This window comes from Montipora foliosa, chromosome 11 (genome assembly GCF_036669935.1).
Source record: "Montipora foliosa isolate CH-2021 chromosome 11, ASM3666993v2, whole genome shotgun sequence".
In the NCBI taxonomy this organism is placed as follows: domain Eukaryota; kingdom Metazoa; phylum Cnidaria; class Anthozoa; order Scleractinia; family Acroporidae; genus Montipora; species Montipora foliosa.
Genome location: NC_090879.1, coordinates 8,505,660 through 8,528,379, shown reverse-complemented (window position 1 = coordinate 8,528,379; position 22,720 = coordinate 8,505,660). Strand labels below are relative to the sequence as shown.

The 22,720-nt window shown below is 39.3% G+C and overlaps 2 protein-coding genes across 8 annotated transcripts in view; one reads left to right on the top strand and one right to left on the bottom strand.

Moving 5' to 3' along the window:
* The window catches only part of LOC137977703 (ATPase MORC2A-like), a 37,082-nt gene extending 31,777 nt beyond the window's left edge, over positions 1-5,305 (top strand). For 4 of the 5 annotated variants that reach the window (XM_068825010.1, XM_068825009.1, XM_068825012.1 and 1 more), the window contains 13 exons: positions 561-632; positions 1,625-1,687; positions 1,889-1,930; positions 2,032-2,082; positions 2,453-2,576; positions 2,679-2,724; positions 2,824-2,919; positions 3,019-3,055; positions 3,184-3,401; positions 3,595-3,688; positions 3,934-3,972; positions 4,390-4,536; positions 4,619-5,305. In XM_068825010.1, coding sequence (XP_068681111.1) covers positions 561-632; positions 1,625-1,687; positions 1,889-1,930; positions 2,032-2,082; positions 2,453-2,576; positions 2,679-2,724; positions 2,824-2,919; positions 3,019-3,055; positions 3,184-3,401; positions 3,595-3,688; positions 3,934-3,972; positions 4,390-4,536; positions 4,619-4,714 — 1,125 coding nt within the window. In that variant the 3' untranslated portion in view covers positions 4,715-5,305. The remainder of the gene's footprint in view (positions 1-560; positions 633-1,624; positions 1,688-1,888; positions 1,931-2,031; positions 2,083-2,452; positions 2,577-2,678; positions 2,725-2,823; positions 2,920-3,018; positions 3,056-3,183; positions 3,402-3,594; positions 3,689-3,933; positions 3,973-4,389; positions 4,537-4,618) is intronic. The other variant, XM_068825011.1, reaches the window with a different exon arrangement.
* A 115-nt stretch (positions 5,306-5,420) lies between these two features.
* LOC137977702 (probable E3 ubiquitin-protein ligase HECTD4) overlaps positions 5,421-22,720 on the bottom strand; it is a 64,519-nt gene continuing 47,219 nt past the window's right edge. Inside the window, exons 40-49 of one of the 3 annotated variants that reach the window (XM_068825005.1) lie at positions 21,633-21,899; positions 21,137-21,292; positions 16,115-16,218; positions 15,659-15,727; positions 8,492-8,644; positions 7,534-7,661; positions 7,015-7,210; positions 6,721-6,804; positions 6,195-6,339; positions 5,421-5,571 (exon numbers count right to left, since the gene is read on the bottom strand). In XM_068825005.1, the coding sequence (XP_068681106.1) occupies positions 5,429-5,571; positions 6,195-6,339; positions 6,721-6,804; positions 7,015-7,210; positions 7,534-7,661; positions 8,492-8,644; positions 15,659-15,727; positions 16,115-16,218; positions 21,137-21,292; positions 21,633-21,899 (1,445 nt within the window). In that variant the 3' untranslated portion in view covers positions 5,421-5,428. The other 2 variants (XM_068825006.1, XM_068825007.1) reach the window with 2 other exon arrangements.

The following is a 22,720-nucleotide window of genomic DNA, read 5'->3' as shown; positions in this document are numbered from 1 at the left end:
TTCTCTCTTGTTGTTCCAAATATGGTACTTAGCAAATTGAATATTCAGAAGCTTGTTTCCTAGCACACAAGGGGCCGTTACACGTTTCAACCCTTATGGGTTTCTGCTAAGATTCAGTACCACGCTTCTCAAGCCCGGACGATCTGAAAACCAACTTCGACAGTATTTTTGTTGTTGCATAGTACAGTGAAGAATAGGAAGGATGGAAATGGACTTGAATGTTGACTAGATGGGTTTAGAAAGTCGCTATAAGTTTCATTTGGATAGCTCCTTCCATGAGTAAATTCATTTGATGTAGTCTCCTTCAGTGGTCACCGATGTTATATGTATTACTTATGGTGCTGTTAACCAAGTCTCGGCCGAAGCTCAAACAAACAAACGTAATCCCCTACTTACAGCCTTAAATTCGGTTTAAAAAAATGCTCATTATGTCCATTTCAAAGCACAGAAAAAAAAAAAAGTAGAAGTGCCTCGACACTTCCCCATAGTGCGAAGTCCAGACAGAGAAAAGAGAACGTTGGTACTTCGAAATCTAATAACTGTTGCGTTTCTTGATTTAGCAGCGCCAAAGGATCGAAAAAACCACACCTGAAAGGAACACAAAAAAATCACCGGCCACTGTCTCCAAAAAGGTTTCCAATGTTTTTTCTTTTTCCCTTCCTTCATTCATAGTCAAATCTGAATAATTTCAGTGTCAGACATGAAGTCTTTTATCGAATCCTGGGCATGCCCACTGAAGAGTTGTTATAATATTGTATAAAAGTTAAATAATTTAAGTATCAGGTCTCAAAGCGTCTCGTGTCTTAGTCGATGTATAAGGGGAGTATTTGTTTACATTTTTGCCTCGCTAGCTCAAAGCTATCGTTTTCTTGGCAGTCAGTCGAGAATAAAGTACTGAATATTGAAAGTGCATCGCACAGTGAGCTATCGTTGAACCCGGTATACCAGAATCTCTGACAGGGTTCGTGCAACTCCTTAAAGTTCTTGAAAAGCCGTGGAATTTAATTTGGACTTCAAGGGCGCTTGAAAAGCCCTTGAAAAAAAGGATTTTGCGGAAAATTGCTTAAACTCCTTGAATTTTTGCTTGGGTGAAAATTGTTGATATTTGCATCATGCTAAGTTAAAAGAGACATTTCAAAAATCTGAGCCCAAAATTGACTATTAGGGAAACATTAAAACCTAAAATTGAAATGTATATGCGTGCACTTAACTGACAAGATGTAAGGAATATCAAGGTAGGCTTTTTTAGCAAAGGAAACACTGAAACACTATGTGTGGCATAGAAATATTCTTATAAAGACTCCTTGAAAACTCAATTTCGGGCTCTTGAAAACTCCTTGAATACTCCTGGAATTTTATAGACAAAATCCAGCACGAACCCTGCTCTGAGCAATGATGCTTTGAATTTTTACAAAGAACTTAGGGGATCATTAGCGCTTTTGCCAGCCAAAAAATGATCAGTTTTTGAAGTCCTTCACCTTTTGTGGGATAACTGGTTTGTTTATTCCATGGTACGCTCTCAAGTTAAAAGGCTTTTTCATGTGACGAATGACGCCGGACTATAATGCCGCACCTCGATAAAGAGAGAGTTCATTGATTCTCGTCTTGACATTTTTCTTTAAAGGCAGAGAGAACGTCTTCAGCACAGAGTTCTATCTCCAGTGAGAGAAACACCTCTGGCACTGAGGTACAGTTAGGCACTTGTATTTGTGTGTTTTGATAAAGGAAAGCCGTTTTTTGAATGAAACTTGCACCATATATTTGATTTTTCAGTTTTTATTTCGTCGCAATATTGCAAGGTAGAGCTATTGAAAGAGATTAACACGCGACCATTTACGACATCTTATGGTCATCGAAACTGAACACCATGTTTTTTTTTCTTTCGTAGGCGTTAAAACGACGAAATGCCGAACCTCAACCTTGTGATGAGGTATGTTAAGGAATGGCCCATAAGTTTAATACCACGCCTTACTTGAACAGTCCAACTAGACCCTAAGTTACTTCTCCTGTTAAACACTGTATTTTTCATAGGAAGTGCAAGCCAAGCGGAAAAAGGCAGATGCCACAGTAGTGAAAGTAAAGGTAAGTAAAACGAACAAAACTTTCACTCATTCTCAACTTACTAAATTCCCATAATACATCTTGTTTACACCCAAAAGTTTGCATTATCATTTTTTGCAATTTCATCTGGGACACAAAGATGTTCCAAGAGAAATCGAAAACAATGCCTATGCATGTTTTTTTTTTTTTGGGGGGGGGGGGAGGGGGGGTTAGAAGGGGTTTATTATGGGGCTTTGAGAAAGTAGAGAATTTACCAAGGGAAGACACTATGGTAATACGTTGAAGTTGGCTGTTAACTTAAAAAACCGTTCTACGCGATGGCGTTGATTCCGTTGTTAAATGAAACCTAATTAGTTGATTTCTGTTTAATATGCCATCCTTTTACCGATAGCGTGTGGAGAGGGTAGAGCCAAGCCGTACAGAAACAGAACAACAAAGACAAGAAGCCCCGAAACAAAAAGATCAAGAACAAGTAATGGAGTGGGGTAGTGAGGCTGAAAGCGATAGAGTAATGCGTAAGTAGAGCTTTGGGCTTGTAATATGTCACTTGACGTAACGGGTCAGCTTTCTAAAAACGGGCCGAAATTCACAAGTCAATTTCTCCATTCTCTTGTCAGTCCCAGAGGGAACCAAAGTGGAAGCAAGGGTTGATGGTTCGAAGTGGTAAGTTTTAAGTTCCTTTAAAACATGATAGACTAAAAACCGAGATCGTGTAAGTTTTCTTTCTTTTAACGCCATGCGTTTTCATCTCGCATTATCCAGGTACTCGGGGATAGTATTTGCTGCCAAACCAAAGGATTCGTTGTGTAGGGTTCGCGTCAAATTTGATTTGTACCCCAAGGACAAGTATGACAAGTGGTAAGAATGAGTGATTGAATTTGAGAGGAAGTGCTAAGGTGACAAAGTTTGTAAAGAAAATTGTGTTGTTCCATCTAAGTTTCTTTTTCGTATCTACAGGTTTGACCACCCAAGCGATGTCTTGAGGGTGTTGCAAGTAAGTTTGGAACTCACCACAAATACAACAATTTACCTCCTGAAGCAGAATGAGCAGTTTTCTCGTATTTACGTAAATGGGTTTGGTTACTGAAGAACGGTTGTAACACAAGTTAATCTTCTTCTTAGCCTGTAGAGTCAGCAGCGCCTAAGTCACCAAGCCCCAGCCGTGAGCTTCCCACAACAACGACATTTGAAATACCCAATGATCGATTAAAACTAGCAAAGCAGAAAAAGCCTGTACCAACAACTGTACACTCGCCAGACGACAACAGAGTGTCTTCCATGTCAGATGCAACCAACTTGGAGGAAGGACCATCACTTCAGCAATTCGTTGGAATGCTGAGGTTTGGCATGTTATCCATACTCTTGTTAGTGACCATATTTTTCTTGTAGAATAGAGAGCATATTTTTCTTGTAGAAAGAAAAAGTGTGGTACAAAACAATCCTGAAAATAGAAGACCCGAAAGATTAGAAATTCACGGTCTTGGAATGATGGTTCACCTGTCAATCGAAAGGGTCTTTCTTGTTCTCTTTCAGACGTTGCCTGTCTTTTTTTGCCCCGCCTGATTTTCGAATAACAAAGGAATCCATAAAAGAGATGGACTTGGACGAGTTAAAAGATTTCCCGCTGGTATGTATTACTGTTCGGGTTTATGCATTGGATAACTCCGCATGAACTACAACTCGGTCTTTGGTGAACAAACAGACTTTTGTAATTTGCAAGAAGACGTAGTTTTCTTCTTGACTTAGCAGAACTTTAATATCGAAGAGGTTCGAGTGACTATTTCACACGATATTCTGATGCAAGAATTAGACCAATATCTTTGTTAAGAAAGTGATTTAGTGACTAAACACTGGTCTTCTGTTTGCTTCCAGGAACAATTTTTCGACAGCTACGAAAAATACCTATCAAAGGTAATTTTGTTCTCTGTAAGATCACAGCGTAAAGTAATTTTTGTTAAAGAGGTCATCGCAGCAAAATGACCAACTAAATCAGGTGCCTCGAACGGGATTCAGCACCACTGCAACCGTCTAAGCTATCAAGTCATTTGGTATGGCCAAGTCAGAGATCATTTTATATACCCTTTAAGAAGTGAATGCATGGTGGCGAACATACCATGTATTTGAGTTGCGGAGTTGACATGACTAATGTTACAAAGATCATCTGCACGAGTTGCTCACTTCACTGCGATGATCCGAGTGAAATCAGTAACCTCTACTCTCTGTTTAGAATATGATATCCTATATGATCTATAACAATTTGAGATGCATAACCCGTTGCTGTCGTCCATCCAAATAACGTTGCAGAGCTAAACCGCTTTTTTCGTTTAGTTGGTTGGAAATTTCCGAACCGAAAGAGATGAAGCCATAAAGAAAGCTGCCACAGCCGAAGATCGTTTAAAGCAAGGGACAAATGCGCAAGGGAAGCTGTTAAATTTAAGGAGGAATGCAGCCAAACTACTTCGTTACATTCAGGAGGTTGGTTGAACGGAAAGATTTTCTCAATTTATTTGTTCTTGTCACATTGCTTCAAAATGTGACAGTTCTCACTCTTTTCCAGGATCCCGAGGAGTTGGCAATTAGTGCAGACGATGTATCCGACAAGGTGGACGAGATGATCAAAACGATTGCCGAACAGGCAGAAAGTCGGTTATAGCAGAGGACAACAGTTACATTTTAGCAAATCTATTTATGAATCTCTTTTTCTTACGTTTTGTTTAAGTTTTCAAGACAACTCAAAAGCCTGCTACGCATTGTAAAGCTGTTTTATACGAATGTGATCGCGCTAAGCGTGAAGTGACAACTTTGTATTGCGAAATATATTACTTTTATAATTAGGCTATTTAAGACTGCAAAATAATTGCATTTGAAGAATGAGAATGGTAAAGGACAAAAAAATGGCTGTGCCATTGAGATAACACGCAGTGGTAGGTACCTTAACTGCAAAGCACCCTTGTTACGCTGTTGAAAGAGAATATTTTCTATTGCACAGAAAGGACCCGTTGTGTTCAAGACTTTAATACCAATAACTGGGAGCTTTTTAATTCTTACCAGAAATTAAAAAAGCTCAATTTCTCCACGGGATAACAATTACCGGTGGAAATTAAATAACCAATACATATTCCAACCTCAAGCTTCATCAGAATTTGTACGTACTTAAGCCAGTCGTGTATGTAAACTGTATCGCTTTGATTAATTAAAGAAATGTCACCTTTTGTTACAAAATAAACAAATCCTATCAAGTCTCCGTGTGATGATTGCACTTCATGTCTTGGGCAAAGTATTTTTGGTGCCGTAGTAAACCGACATCTCTCGGCGCTTTGATTCACAGATACTGACGTTTCCTTTAGAATTTGCCATGCTCTTGACATCAGGTTATGTCTGTAAGTGGATCTTCTCGGCAGTTGATGGCGTATAGAAGTTTCTCCGTCATTTTATCCTGAGTAGAGTACTGCGGAAGCTTCACCATGAACATACATGTTTCCACGCGTATGTAACGTGCATCAGATTGACCTGGAAGGTGAAATATGCACTAATATTTCGGATAAAACTTTGAGAAACTAGAAGTCAACATTGAGAATGGGTTCAAAGGCAACTGTGGTACAATGTAAAGCACCTAACCTTAGAAGCAACTGAGTTGATCATAATGCTTTTGTCCTTTACACATTCGAAGGAGAAAATCAAGTGGTCGCCATGGGTGAATGGAGACGAGAGTTTAAACATTGTAAGCAGTTTGCAAGAAATCCACGTTGACAGACAAAACGTGCAAGCTTAGTGACACTGTACCAACATGGATCAAGAGACGCAACAAGGGTCGGTGAGGATGAAATTAAAACTCAAATACTGAACGCGGATAATAGAAGACTTCAGCTGAACATCAAACGAAGAAAAGGAGAGAAAACAAACTATTCCATGACTTTCGATTACTACGAGAGATTCATAACAAGAATGCCTAGGTCCAGCCGTAGAGAAAATTAATTGTAGCTACTGCCCCTACCGTTTCCAAACTACTCTAGTTAGTGAGAGCAGTGTTGATGATTTCAACGGCCAAGCTCTCGCGCCTGTCTGTTCTTCACGTAATACATACATATATATTAAAACTAGAAGGCTCAAGGGATTCGAGTTTAGCAAGTTACCTCGGCTTCCGTCAGGCGGGCCAATCTTCATAGGGTAAGGTGGAACATGGACATCGGCGGTGTGAGGATTACCATCCTGACAAGTGCAACGGCTTGGCAGTCGTTCTTGGTTGCAAGCAAATTTGACAAACTTTCGAAGCTGATCCTATAGGGGGATTGGAAAGAAAAACATTTTTTCTTAATAATATTGCTATGAGCGGTTATCGTATGGTTTGAATGGTCAAATTGATCATCTCCGTTTCAAATCTGCATCACAACCCTGCATTTGCGGCTACACTTGTGCTCGCAACTCATACTGTCTTTGGTGCCTATGGATCGCCATGACGTGAATCGCTTTAAAACTGAAGAAAACAAACGCTCTCTTATTGGAGGCGTCTGAGGAGATGTTGATACTTAAAAGAGGATCTCGGTCTCATCACTTTTATAGAATGACATCCGCACTTTACCCTCATCAAGAATAGACTTATAGCAAGCCAAGATTAACTATTCAGCCGAATTATGATAAGCACCGTAAGGGCAAACCTACCTGAGAAAAGCTTTCCATGGAGTTCCAGAAGTATTCTATGTGGGCATCTGTATCTTTCACTCCCGCAACATACACTGTGTGAGCCTGTAGCAACGAAGAGAATTACTAACATTCATTATGGTTCAGACAGGCAAAGTGCCCAAACACCACGATTAAACAGCAATTATCTCGAATTGAAAGTTGAGAAACATTTGCAACAACACAAACAAAGCAAATATTTTGCATAAAAAGAACTCAAAGATGGATCCAGAATGCCATCCTTAGCTCCCCTTGACCGTAGAAAAACTGACAAACCTTTAGAAATCCCAAATCGAGGGAAGGCAATCCACAAGTACGAATTTCCATGTCTAGCGGTGTCATTACTGTGAGCACGTGAAGTGGGACAACAGACGACAGACCACAGCGTACGGCAGCCATACGGGATTCACATCGTAACTCCTTGAGTCGAAGCTCTCTGATGGCTTCGACGTACGTTCGGTGATTTTCCCAACTGCAACGGAAGGAAACCAGGCTTTCAGTTTAAATTTAAACACTCCGAAAGAAAACTGGAAGAAAGAGCACTTTACTTGAGAAACTTTACTTCACGTCACTCGTGAACTAGCCCATGCATCTCAACCGCGTTTGATAAAGTTCTAATACACTCTTGTTGGCTGTTTTCGCGCAGCCAAGTGTCACAGGTACTGTCTTTATTTCCGAAGATCAAGGCTTTAGGTGGCAAACCCCATATGGGAACTATGAAATCTACGGCAATTTTGGTCTTCTGTGGACCATTCGATAAATCGCGTGCAAATTCAGTGGAGAATTAACACTTACGTGACGACAACATTAGCGCCATCCGTGCACAGTTCCACCTCTTCACCGTCAAGAGATGTGTAAACAAATCGATACGGGCAAAGATCCGCTTCGAAACATAAGGTCTGGAACTCTTCTACGCTTTCAACCTACAATAGAAGCAACAATGATGCTCTCACGAACACTGCCTTGTCGCAGAACAAAACACTATAAAGAGGAATGCGATTCAGGTCTTCGGAAATCACAGATGTTGGAAATCAGTCAACTATTGCATTCCTTGTCTTGCTATTAGTCGAGAAAAGATAAAGGGAGCTTAAATATGCCTGAAAATTCGTGTCCGTTTTACGGAGACATGATTTTATCGACGGAGGCAGGGATCGCGTTAACGCAGAAATCGTGCATTTTTACGCAAACAAAATCCAAAAAATGCATCATCGAAATTTTAATGCGTCCCAGGACGCAAGGCACTGACTTAAATAACTCACACAACTTGCTTTGATTTGTCAGTATATTCTGGTGTTTGTAAAACTGTTGGAGCGATCTGTGCTCATAATTGAAGTTCTAAGAAATGGGGTCTAAAACATCTAAAAAGCTTAAAACTAAATTCCTCTTCTTCAGAGGAATGTACTCTGCAAGTCACTGAATGCAAATATATAGTAAAAGACGTCACTGTTCGTTGCTCCTAAGGGAGGAAACCAGTAATGCGTAAACCCTTGGGAAGGGAGTTCTTGTCCAGGAGTGAATGTAACGGTTCTAGAAAAAGCCTTTGTCGGCCGGTCCTATGCATATGCATATGCGTCAATATTAATTCCAAGTTGGTTACTCTCTTTTTCTCATAATTTAAAACATACTCTTTTTCTCGCAAAGGGTCACCAAGATTTTGGGACCCCCAAAAAATGCCCAAGCCGAACATGCGGGTCCCAGGACCCAGATTGGAAAATCCTAGTGCCATCCCTGGGAGGAAATATCAAGATCTTACCTCGGAGAAGCGTCGTAAGTAGTTATACGTCAGTACATCGGACTCTCTGAGGTCCTCGTGCAGGTCTAAAGGTAGGTTCAACAGATTTTTCCAGAATGATGGCAACAAATCCAAAGCGAGGGGAATATCGGATCGCAGAGCAATTCCCAGTAACTGAAAAAACAAGTTAAAGTGCACATGACCATTTTTTATTTCGAAGAGAGTTTATATTCCTGTTAGCCAGGATCCAGATGCCTTTTCTCCAGCAAGTGCCATAGATCTTTTGGTTCTAACATCAACTTCTTCAAGGAATTGATTGTATTCGTCCTGCAGTGTCCCTTCCTTTTCGAGCCTTGACTAATTTGATGTTATTTTCAACTTTTACTCTGTCATAGTTGGTAAGATCTTTGTCTTGGCTGTAGATGACATTGGTAAGATTTCCAGTAACGCTGGCTGATGCAGAGTACTCAAAGTCCGCATATAGTACTGGGTTACTAAGAGCAATACCTCTAAATCTCACTAGTAGTGAAAGTATCCTTCTTTCTATATGAGATACACTCCTTCCCACTAGCGCTGGTCACATTTTCTTAAGGCTGGAATGGGTGACCTGTGCAGGGCACGGTTTTCTGTACATATGTCGACCTGTGGGATAAAGCTGTGGTAAAAGAGGACAAAGCAGCTTGGGGTTCGTCTTTAGCAATGTTGGATAATTGTTCAAAATCTTAAACCCATTTCTCTACTTTCTTTGAAACATACTCATCTTTGAACCTTTCGCTACTGACAACTGCTCCCATATGTCGTTCACCCCTTGTGGACATTTCAATCCCACTCTTCCCGAATATCGCTTTGGCTTTCGATTCAAACCTCTCCTCTCCAAGTATGGTTTTACTTGCTTATGGATAATATCCATATTTTGGGCCCATTGAGCAAAGTTTACTCCACCGTCTTTTCATTTGAATCAGTTGTCCTCTTGCTGAACCGTCATCCTCATACCATAACTGCCTACCGCTCTCATGATCAACTGCCTTCCCGCGGATATCAATGAGAGGTCTGATGAACTTCACCAACACCTATTGGTCTCACTCCAGGTTTACCTTCTTTCGTATCACCTTTGTCTAGTGGAATTAGCCTGCATGCAATATATTCAGTCAAGCAGTCTGGATTAACATCTTCAGAGTATAATACCTTTGCCACATCAGCAATAGCTTGGCACAATTGCAATGAATTTTGAGCAGAGAAAGTCTTTCCATATGTCAGAGTCAATCATTGATGGCCCTCGCGAGTCATTCAAATTTCTTGCGGTTTTTTGCACTGTCTCAGCAGTGACCTCTTCAAATATATCTAGAGTGATGTGAACACACCGCAAGATTTCGCCCGACGTGGATTTCACGCCAAATTGACATTTTTCGTTAAATAAACTAACAACAACTGTTGCAATCTCGTTCCCAGAGTCTTCGTTCCCCTTGACCAGCGGGTCGGGTTACGAGAGACTCTGAGATAATCCGTTTTCGAATGACAAGATTCTTGTCATGAACACCATTGCGCAGGCGTAGGCGTAGGCGTAACGCCAAAATGGCGAAGAGAGTGGAGGATTTGTTTCACGATGGCATGCAATTTTCTTTAGCAAAATTAGGATATCCCAACCTAGAACTGAAAAAGAAACTATGACGTGTTGGAGCGATATGTCTGGACAAAAATCTGCGCTGAATATGTTACCAACGGGCTGTGTTGTCAAATGTTGCCTGGGATTTTCGATTACAATTTGTTTAACGTGGAAGTGTAAAGCAGATTGTGTTGCTGCTGAATGCACTGATCCGGGATTAGTTTCAAATGTTAAAAAGACTGTCTTTGTTTTCTATCGTGGAAGATGAAGGAGAGCGAAACACTAGACTCTAAAACGAGATTCTTTCCAAAAGAATAAATCATTCTTTTAATCATAAGACTACATGCATGTCTTCTTTGAAGGGTCTTTCAAGTTAGATTCTTCGTCACCAGAGAAGGTTTAGGGTTCTTTTCAAAAGGAGATGAGTTCTTTGGTTAAGAGTTTCCTTGCTGTTCTAAAGAAGTAGAGGTCTTGAGGGAAGTATCATTTTGCTACTTTTCATTATTTTGTATAAACAGAAAATGACTGTTGTCCACCAAATAATGAGAATTCTTGAATAGAGATGTATACCTCTAGTTGGATAAACATGTTGATTTTTAGAATATTATTCTTCCATGAACATATAATGTGCTTTCCAAATTTAGGAAATATATATACAGTTTACATACATACACAAGGCAATACATACAAGCCATAATCACAAAAACAACTCTGTTAAATTTCACTAAAATAATTAATGTTGCAGAACAAATACACATTTCTGAAACTTAAAAAAACTAATGATTTTGAAAAATCTATGCGGCATGAAATCAGCCAAACTATTTAGCGAATGAGACAAGTCCCTAGAAATGAAAACAGTTTGGAAGCTCAAACTAACACGAAAAAGAAATTCTCTTGAGGGATGGTGGAGATCTTAAAGTGAGTGAAATTAAATAAATGAAAAGTGTTACACAAAAACAATTTTTGTAATTAAAATCTATCACTGTCCATTTTCCTTAGATCACTTCTATCCCAACAACAAAATTTAGCCGATCTGGAACTAATTCAAAGCACACACACAAAAAACCAGCATTAAACAGGGCTGTCATTAAATTTTCACCTGCAATATATCAAAAACAGATTCTAGTTTTCATTTCCTTCACAATGTGAGCTCAGGGTTAACATCTGGTACAGGTGAATGTCCTTTATGGCAGCCCTGTGTAAACTTTCCAGTGTGACAATTTAATTGACCACAGTACTAGTACAAATTACTACATACCGGTAACATAAGATGATTTGACATGGTATGAGTTAATTGCCTGACATGGTCATGTTCTGTACTATTTCTCGCCTGTTGTGCGACAAATCAAGAAATGGACTCAGGTATGTTTATGTGTCAGGGTTTCCATTAAGTTTGAAAGTAGAAGGGACCTTGTGACAGAGTGCGCAGGCACCCCTATATATAGTCTGGCTTTTGATCTTGAGACCTCCTTTGAGCAATGGCGGGTACTGTACTCAGTGCAAGACGGGTGCTAGTACCCAGGTCCCAGATTCTAATAAAACCCTTGCATGCAGGTTAGTTCAAGCTCCTGTGGTGGTGCAACTGTTAATACATGTAATAAGAGGCTATTAACTTTAAGCTAAAAGAGTAGAGACACCTTTCTATACAGGGCATTTTGTTTTGACGAATGCTAAATACATACTCTCAAGAAACTCAGTGCAGACATGTTGGCTTTCTTGGATACTCTAGGTTAACCATGTAATGTACCCCAAACTGAGCAGAAAGACTCTGTATGAATTTACTTCCAGAAGAACTTCATTGTCAACAATAATGAAAAGCTGTCGTTCATAATCGTCGGTCTCTGGGCACAGCACATGAACATCCCCACTTAAAACTGTTTAATTCACATCATCGTTTAAGTAACGTCAAATCCCTTTGGGAGAGCAGAGAGATGCACACCGAAAGTTCAATGAAATTACTGGTATGTATCAAGCAAAATAAAAACTGCAAAAGCCAAAACTTCTCCATGAGGTTACGACTAGTTATCCTTAATGCACTTTATATTCCATTTTTCCAGATGATCGGAGGTCAGTACCTATCTTGAACCATCAAATTTGACAGATTGGATGTAACAATATTATATATACATTTTATATTATCCTGAGAATGTTCATTTCCCATCTTACCCCCCGAAATAATGTAATCCCTTCCTCACTGCCAAAGGCTTTCTGTAGAGTGGCGAGCACCATACAAGTTTTGAAATGGTACTTCCTCTTCAACTCTCTGACTAGCAATGCAAAAAAGCCTAAGGCTGTTGATTTTAACACTCCAGAAAGGAATGGATACTTGTCTACAAACCTTGAACCTAAACATTTCTTTTGTTGGCATAAAAAATAAATTACATTAGAAACTGTTGACAACTGTACATACCAACATGAAGAAGTCAGTCTGACTTCAAAATAGACAGTATAATTTACTGACAACTTAACCGTCAACTGACAAAATTTGAATTGAGGGGATGTGTGGAATACGTTCTCAAGTGACTAGAAATACTGCACAGTCTGCAATGCTACCTTCTCCTTTTGTTTCACAAAATTGTTAAAATTTATCGGAAATATAGGCTGCTGTAAAGTTGCTCCCAAACACACTGTAAAAGCATAAAGTCTGTGTCTAGATAATGAAACTAAATGAGTCAGGTAGTTCATTGATGGCAGCACTTAGCTCTGTTTTCTGTAGACTAACAAGGGGTATCACTGATCCCCTTTAACCCATTGACCCCTGGGAGTGAGACTTGACAGAATTTACTCTGTCTAATGCCAGGGAGATTCTATTCGTCAACTGGGGTCATCCTAGGGCGTTTGAGGTGTCAATGGGTTAAGCAGTAAAAACTTTGTTCCTTCCATTAAATGGGATGCTAACCAATCACAGACTTTTTTACAAAGTCTATCAAACATTTGTCAGTATTAAGTTGTATGCGGGTACATCTAAAAAGCAACATGGATTAAAGTTCGAGAAAACTGAGAGATGATCAAGACCAACCTCGTTCCCAGGGTCTCTTTTCTCTGCCTCCTTTGTCCTCAACGACAAAGGAGGCAGAGAAGAGAGGTTGGATAAAGATCTGGCCTCAGTTGTTCAAAAAGTGGATAGCACTACCCACCAGGCTCCAGTTGTTCAAATGATGGATAGCGGTATCAGCCGGATAAATCACTATCCAGCGGATAAGTAATAGCGGAACCAACTGCACTTTCCAGTGTATAGTCATTTGTCCGGTAGATAGCGTTATCCACCATTAGAACAACTGGGGCCAGATAAATCACTATCCAGCAGATAAACACTACCAAAACCAATTGAGTTATCCAGTAGATATAGAGGATATTACATAGCCGCGCGGGGATACGAATTTTATCTTCGAGTGCTGCAAGTATCTCTCACTCGTTCGCTTCGCTCACTCGTGAGAGATACTTTCAGCACGAGAAGATAAAATTCGTATCCCCAAGCGGTCATGTAATGTTCTGTTTATTATACGGACATTGACGAAATGTCTAGATTTAAAACAACTTGTTTTATTCAGTTTCGAAATGATGAAAAAGTGGTCACCAACCGCTAAAACACGCATGCTGTGTAACATGAAACAAGATATGAAAGTTATGAAAAACAAATCATTACAATGTCAATTTTGCAATAAAAATGTTAATGTGGTAGAGAAGAATTATCTTAAGGCACGAAAGTATCTTACAATGAAGAGAAAGCTCGCGTTTTATTGGCTAATCGTGTTGGTTACCATGACAACACCTATATCCTCACATGTGAAAGATAAAAATGATATGTTCACTGCGCGTGGTGAAGATATGATTTTTTAGTAAAAGGAGAAATCCTGGTATTTCATCAATATCTATATAATAAAGTGATTTATCCAGTGGATAGCACTATCCACCCTTTAAACAACTGGGGCCAGAACTCATACAGTCAACCACCCTTTAAAGTCTCAAACACTTGCCCACTGTGGCTTCAATAAGCAAATAATAACCGCCACTGTAATTAATACTTTGGGCTGAGCAATTACGGAAAAAAAACTCCTTATGTAGTGGTATGTTAAGGTACATGTACTTCAGAAAGAAGTACTTAATTACTCAAGAGAATGGTGTCACTTTTGTAACTGACTTTTAAGTGCTACAAGAAATAGGCTCTAGAGGATGGTCAAGCTTTATATTACACCATTTTTTTTATTTCATCATAAACGTTAAGCTAAGTATTTGCATAACAAAGTCAACAACTGAAGTTTCCAGTTTTTCTAAGTACCTAAAATGTAGAACAAGTTCCATTGGATGTGAGATGTACATCTCATTTCATCGATTTGATTCTCTATATCTGATCTGACCTCTTCTTCCAATGAAGGTTGAGAACAGTGCAGTGTAATGAAACCAAATGAAACGCGATTAAAATTTTCAACCTACCGAAAGGATTGCTTTGCATGCCAGAGAGACGGGCCTTCCACGATATTTTCAAAGCGTTCAACATCACTGTCACAAGCTAAACGAGTTCTCTTTGCATCAGTAACTCTTTCTCTACCCAAAAACTCATCTGCTAAAGGTTCTCGCACCTTTCCAGGACACTCACATGTACGTAAGTAACTATACGAGATCTTATGGATTCATATAAATTACAATAATATACAGCAATTTGAAGAGTCGGTATGAATACATTTTAAAGACATAATTACTCAGTGAGAGACAATTCCATTCCATTAGATTTAATAGGTTCTCACCTTTGCTTTGGCTCCAAACTAATCAACAAACCAATCCAAACAATCATTAACAATCATACAGTGCTCTGTGAAACCCCTCGCGGCACTCGCCTCGAGACCGAAATCGATTGCTCATGCTCAGACTTTCAACCAATCAAAAACTTTATCCAAACGGATTATCCCAGAGTCTCTCGTAACCCGACCCGCTGGTCAAGGGGAATGAAGACTCTGGGAACGAGATTGCAACTGTTGTGTTGTGTGCGCTTTAAATCGTAAATGTTCGAGTAAAATGGGCTCACAACCGCACTGAATCTTCGCACAACTTGTATCTTCACACGATCAATGACGTCAAAATCCTCAACTCGATCCCAGGCCTTTGTCTCATATTTTCCTTAAAAGTACGCGAGTTTTCTTCGCATTTTAGATATGTTGGAATAGAAACTAAATTGTTTTTGCACAGAAATGCTCCTTAGACCATTACAGTTTAAATCAAAAAAAAAAAAAAAGTGACATTTCGAGTCAAGGTTCGTAGAAGCAGGGAATGGATTTACAAAAAAGTGGAATGTGGGAATTCAAATATTTTTAGCACGGCATAAAAATCACGCCTGAGTGTTGTCCATAATTGGCTAAAGATTGAAGTGTGACAGTAAACTCATAAGAAGCGAAGCTATTGTCGTAATTGCAGTCTGCAATAATAGGTATCCAACACACAGTATTACTGAAAATCATCTCATTGGTTCGGAAATTTCATTTCGTTTCGTTTGTAGCACCTGGTGACACCGTCGCCCACATATTCGTCGTTACTGTTTAATTTATTATAGCAAGTAAACATGTTTTTTTAAAACTGAATATACTTTTTACCTGACCAAAGAAGATAAGCAGGTTTTCCTCTGCGTACGTGATGGGACCTGGCTTCATGATAAATTTACCCTGCGATTCAAAAGCGAGAACGAAGAATGAACAATGTGGATTATTCTACACAGAGCTTTCAGTCATCGGTCCCACTTAAATTAGCTTTTAGTTCTTTTGAAAAGATTGCGAGCACAGCGGATAAATGGGATTATGTAAATTTCTGCCCGGTGAAAAAACCTTGGAAAGCTCTTCCGAAAAGAAGTTCACAGAATGGCTTCCCCTAGTCGCACCTCAGTAGACATGGTATCCTTCCCGTAGGTTTTCACTGGCAAAGAAGAAATAGGAATCCCAATACAAATTCTGTTCTGTCAAGTTCAGTTAAATTTTTCTCCCAGCACTTCCTCTCAAAAAAGGCAACCAGGTCACTGACAGGGCATCTTGAACACGAAAAGGCAAGAAACACACCTTATTCTTGTTTGCAGCAGAACTGGGGCAAGGAACTAGCAACCCAACGTGACTACCTTGCAACTCCCGGGCCATCAACCACATGAAGTGACGAAACGAACCTCCTGTAAGAGTCAAACACAGTTATATCGATAAATGCACCGAAACACACAAAATGGAGGCACCTCCTGGCCACTAGGATGTGGCCTCAAAGGTCAAGCGATTTGATCTCACTGCGGAAGCCAAAACAAAAACCCTGGTTTCTCCTCATGATCATCAGCGTAGCAAAGATCGACATCATGGATCATAATTTGCATTAAACCTAAGCAAGTGTGTTGGTAGGGATCCATATTCATTTTTTATCAAACGTCGTCAGCCGGGCAAGTACGTCTTATGACATACTTGCACGGACAAATTTTGGGTTGCCCGGGCAAAAATGCGGAAGTATAGAAAATAGTCGATAGAATAGTCCTTTTCACGGTTAGTTTTTCACATTTGCATTACAATGTAATCTAGCATGTATATGAGGCAATTTCGGGCTATTGCCTCGCATCCACGTTAGATTACAACTTAACAGATTACAATGTAATGCAAATGAGAAAAACTAACCGTGAAAAAGGCTATTACTTTGTAACTTGAGCATTCGCCTTTTATTTTACACTCTCGTCAGAACTTACGAATTTTGACTCTAAAGTATTGTTATTTGCACCGTGGGAACCCGATTGACAGTGGTCCATATCTGCCACGGCAAAAAGTACTTGAATGTAGCTTACAAAGTTATGATTCAAAGACCCAAAGTATTGTCTACCTTGTATATGCTACCGCTTGTTTTCGTAGCGAAACCACTTGTTTTCGTGCCGAAACACCTTGTAACTAACGCCACATTATCAGCTGAAACCACGAGTCACCCTTTGCTAAGAATTGCTATCAACCATGCCAGCGGTGAGATACCGCAGTGACATACATGAAAATTGAGCCTGCAATCGTTTCATGGAAGATACCGCGTGGTCAAAGATGGCGCCCAAACTTGAGATTGCCGAGGAAGGCTGCATGTTAAAACCTTATTTTCTGGAAGTTTCCATTGAACGCAAAGATCAGAACGAAAGTACATTCTATATTATAACATTTGATGGTATTCATGAAAAGACATTTATTAAAACTTGACTCTCCAACGTGTAGGGTCGTACCTCTTGTTGAACACTATTTCATTGGCTGTATTGAGTCGTACTTCCTATTGTTTTCTGCGCTAAATCCATTGTTATCTTTGTTCGTACTATTGTTCTTTTGGCCAATCCTGAGGCCCGTTCAATGAGGTACGACACCACCCCCGTCTCGTCCGGACGGACGGGTTTTTAGTCGTGTGGGACGACCGAACGACTGCGAATGTGGATCCCTCTTTTGGATGGGCTATTCCTTTCTTAATTCAAACGAAGATTTTATACATAAACACAAACTTTACTTTGACTCGGTTTTAAGAGTAGCCTAGTGGCTAATATCTCCGAGCAAATAAACCGCAATAAAACAGAACAAGAAAAACAATTTTTTTACAGTTCATAGCTGGCCAGAAACAAACCAGTTGGCTTGTACAGCCGAGAAGATGAACCAGCCGGGGACTACCAGGATCAAATTCAACGAGTGGTCAAGAGCGGGTCTTGAACCCGGGATTTCAAGTCAGCCGCACTGCTTAAGCAAGAGGAATGTAAAACGGACTTCGCATACTTTTTTCGGAAAAAAAGCAAAAGTGCCACGACAAAGGACCTTTTAACAACAATGATGTTAAACATTGTCATTCAGACAATAACCTGAATACACAGCTTTTTTGAGCTGTTAAAGTGGAACGCAATGATCATGGATGATTTGGAGAAAAGAATTTGTTGTATGAAACCTTCTAACAGGCTTTGCTGTAAGGTTCTTGGTGCAGGCATCTTGAATAATAATAATAATAATAATAATAATAATAATAGAGCGAATAACTCTATATGAAAATAATCCTATGCGCTAAATTTACAACAATATAAAAAATAAAATACAATGATCACAAGAATAAATACAAATTGTGCTAACTAGTATTAATAAAAGAAATTAAAATAAAAGTAAAAATCAATTCCAAGCTTTTTTGAACAGAAACGTTTTTAACAGAGAATTAAATGTCTTAAAATCGTGTTCCTTGCGAATATGCTTTGGTAAATTGTTCCATACTGTCGGGGCTGCTACACAGAATGCCCGATCTCCTAATGTTTTCTTTGTCCTAATTGTTGGTTAAGTTAGAAAAAGTCCATTGTTTGAGCAAAGGTTATATTCAGTAATAGAATTTATGTCTATCAGTTCTTTAAAATACTCTGGCGATTGTGCATAAGTTGATTTGAAAGTAAGTATGGCTATCTTGAATAGTACTTTATATTTGACAGAAAGCCAGTGAAATGTTTTACGTTCTGGCCCGGGTTGCTCGAAGCATGGTTAGCGCTAACCAGCGTTAAATACCATGGAAACCTATAGGTTTTGACACCTCTTAACCAACGGTTAGCGCTAACCAGGCTTCGAGCAACCGGCTACTGGAGTTATATGATAGGTCCGTCGTGTGTATGTTATCAACCTCACAGCAGTTCTGGACGCGTTGTAATTTGTTTACATGTACCTCAGGTAGCCCATACAAAAGACTATTGCAGTAGTCGATTCTTCCAATCACAAAAGCAAGGACAAGTTTTTCAGTTGCGTCTTTAGTTAGCAGGTTTTGTTTATATTTTCCTGCAGTGTAGTAACAGTAGTAACTGTAGCTTTACCAATAGTCAGATTTTGTGGGCTAATCTTCGCAAGTCGCTGTAATCATGAATTCTGTCTTGTCATCGTTAATTTTTAACTTGTCAATGAGCATCCATGTCCGTAATTCATCGATACACTTTTCCATTTTCCACCAGCATAGGTGTGTACATCTGGCAAGTTATTGCGTATTATTATACATCAGACTCACTATGAAAAATCTGATTGGTCGAGAGCAGTCAATCAATTCACAATAGCTTGTGAACTTGACATGATAAATGTAATATCTGCTGCTGATATTACATTTATCATGTCAAGTTCAACGTCTGCCTGGTTACTAAGCCCCTTGGAGTGTTCTCCTCAGAAACAAATGGCTGAACGCTTCGCTTCTGTTATGTGAAAAATGTATAATAAAACAATTATTGAATTCGGTTTTCGCATGATATCATGAATTATCAAAACCTCGTGTCTGTGTTATCTGCCTCAGCCTTCGGCTTCGGCAGATAACACAGACCTCGCTTTTGATAATTCATGATATCATGCTCAACCTCATCCAATAACTGTTTATTATACGGAAGAGCTTACTGGAATAAATAGTAAACTGTAACGGGTCAAGACAAGATCTTTGTTGCAGTCCAAAGCGTAGCTTGAAATGATCTGATTGAGATCCATCATAGATGATAAGTTGACGTATATCAGGCAAGTACGAGGACAGCCAGGCCAGAGCAGTACTCTTTATTCCAATGCTTGATTCAAAACGTGAGAGTAAGATATTGTGGTCCACGGTATCGAACGCAGCACGTAGATCAAGTAATACCAACAGGGTGATCTTCTGATTGTTCATTTTCATTAATAGAACGTTGTACACCTTTAGAAATGCTGTCTCAGTGCTATAACTCTTTGGAAATGGGTCAAAGCGCACTAGATGATCATGAAGTTGATCTCGTTCTGTAAGTTTAGTGGTAAATGGAAACTGTTCTTTGATTCTGAATTACACGATTTTGGCGGGGCTGTTATCTTTAAGGGTAACCTCAACAAAAATGATTTGGCAAAGATCATACATATATCAGACCCCCTTTACAACAGAAATTCTAAAAATCTGGTCAGATATCAGTTATGACGATAACATAACTTCCACCGAAAATTTGCTCTCTTTACCTCTGTGGCAAAATTCACTTGTGAGAATTGGAAATAAACCTCTTTACTACAAATCATGGTCTTCCAAAGGAATACAAAACGTCAGGCATTTAATGAAAGACACAGATAACCTGCTATCTTTCACTGAATTCAAGGAACGCTTCGACGTCAAAACAAATTTTCTTGTTTATCACGGGGTGGTATCGTGCATAAGATTGTTAAGGAATGGCCATAGAAGACAAAAATGAAAAAACCAGAAATTTCAGCACTTTTGTAGAAAACTTCATAAAAGCTCTTAAACCCAATAGATTGGCTTACGAAAAGCTGATCAGCGCTAAACAGAGCAGCCCTAGGAAAAGCCAAGAGAAATTTGTGTCGACTGCAGCCTTCAGTGCTCCACAACAATTGACTGGGAGATGGCTTACAAACTCCCTTTCTGCAGCACTAAATCTACCAAATTAATTATTTTTCAGTTTAAACTACTTCATAGGCGTTTAGCGACAAATGATTTTCTAAATAAAATAGGCATTAGAGAAAACGATATTTGTACCTTTTGTAGAACGGAAAAGGAGTCTCTATTTCATTTATTTTGGTCGTGTAGCGAGACGTTTTGTTTTTGGCCGAAAACCAAATAAAACTAAAATCCAACATTTTCACTCCCGATATAATAATTGGCCTGAGATCGGACACCCTATCTAACATAAAGCAATACTTTTACTTCCTTGTTGACAGATATTACATATGGTCTTGCAAACAAAGGAAGTACTCCCAAAAATAGAAAGATTTCCTAGTTATCTATCTTCTTTAGTACCTTTTAAATCTTAAAACTCAACAAAATAAATAAATTAAATTAAATTAAAACATGTTTAACATAAACGATTTTAAAAGGACGCTATGCATGCCAGGAATAGATTAATAATTTAGCTGAGAAACCGTATAAATGACTTTTTTCTTTTTTGTTTATAACTTACTGAATACATGTATGTTATGTAATGTATTGTATCATTGTATGCCGGTGTAAGTAAATGTGGTTATTAAGAAATAAATAAATAAATAAATAAATAAATAACTGTACGTTACTTACAGGTCGTTGATTTAGGTGAATAATCAAAGTTTGTTTAAATTGCCATGATAAGAAAATACTGTTACCTGAACCCAAGACCTGCTCGCCTCTAAGATGGACCTTGAGAGGGAAGACTGGGTCTCCACCTGTCGCAACTTTAACTCTGAGTCCACTTGACGACACGTTCAATATGTGGCTAGCGGCCTGAGAGAACTGCGGTCCGGCTGATGACACCTTGTCCGCTAAAAACAAAGGAATGCAGTAAACTGATCACGGAATCCAACTGCTTCCTCAAAATACAAACTTTTTAAGATACACTAGCCCCAGTATAAATTTGAAAAACAAAGCTCTTCTGACTTTTGGATGCGTAGAAATTAGTTTCTTCAAGGCCGGTCGATTATTCTAAATTCCTATACCCGTTACACAGTGCCGTCTAAGCATTCATTATTGGAGCAGTGTTCCAAACGATCGCTTTGTTCCATTGCCCGACCAAATAGATCAGAATAAGTCAGGGACCAAGCATTCAGTTCAAACACATCGATACAAGCAGTTTTTACGTTGAATCATTCGCAATGACCTTACCTTCCAAGGATTCCAGAGGATCCAAAGACACTTCAGGCGGTGAGTCCTCAGTTCCGCGGTGGGCCGTCTGATTGAGCACGTGATTGAGTAGCGCCACTTTAGTGTGGTAAAACAAGAGCCCGCGTGCTTCTCTCAGCAACGCTGCTGTGCTTAGGTTGTAACAATCGCCAGCACGCAAGTCGGTCACTGGTAACAAGAGACGCTCTACATCTGAATTTAGCGACTTGAGAAAGGCAAATCGACTCCGGATGCTACGGAGTGATACTCCTGCGGGGCAGAAGAAGATACACCGTCTTGTGGCGTTAGAATTTATTACGTACAAGATTAACCAACAAGTACACGACGGAGATTGACCGATTCGACATATTTGAGCCGACGTTTTCACAGACCGAGCTTTCCCGCGAAAACAGACTTTCTAGCCAATCATAACCCTGACATAATTGATCATTACCCTTGGGATTGAGAATGGCCACTCGTGCGCTTGGTCTGTGAAAATGCCGTCACCTACAAAAAGTATTGAGTTTGTAAGATCCTCGTAATGGAATCGAGTTCTTTTCAAACAGACAAACGTGATTTGTAAAACGTAGAAAGGAACAACATCACAAGAACAGAAATCCTTTGAGATTTTATCAACAGAGAAAACGACGAAGCCAACGTTAGTAAAGTGGCACATGTCTAGAGAGAGTAACTTATTTACTCTCGTTTGAGGTATCTACGAGTAGCGTAATCTTTCAGTACAGTTTCAAGGAATAATTTTTACCATTAATTAATAATGCTTTTATTAAGAGTAAATTGGTTCAAACGATCGCGAACCAACATATTCAACCCAAGTAAAGCTTCACTCAAGATTCATACTTTGTTGCAGCGGTGGAAGATAATAGGGACCTTTAGATTCTAGGACGAGGACGAGAATAAGTACGAGTTTTGTCTGGCCGTTTTTAGCAAAAAAAATTAGAAATTTATAACCCGTACGATTAATCTTACTCTTTGTTAGCAGTATAGGTTGCTCACTTATTCTTATTTCTGGTAACTGAGCCTTTTTGCTGATCAGAATATGCCAAAACTACTACCGTGTTGTTGACGTGTTT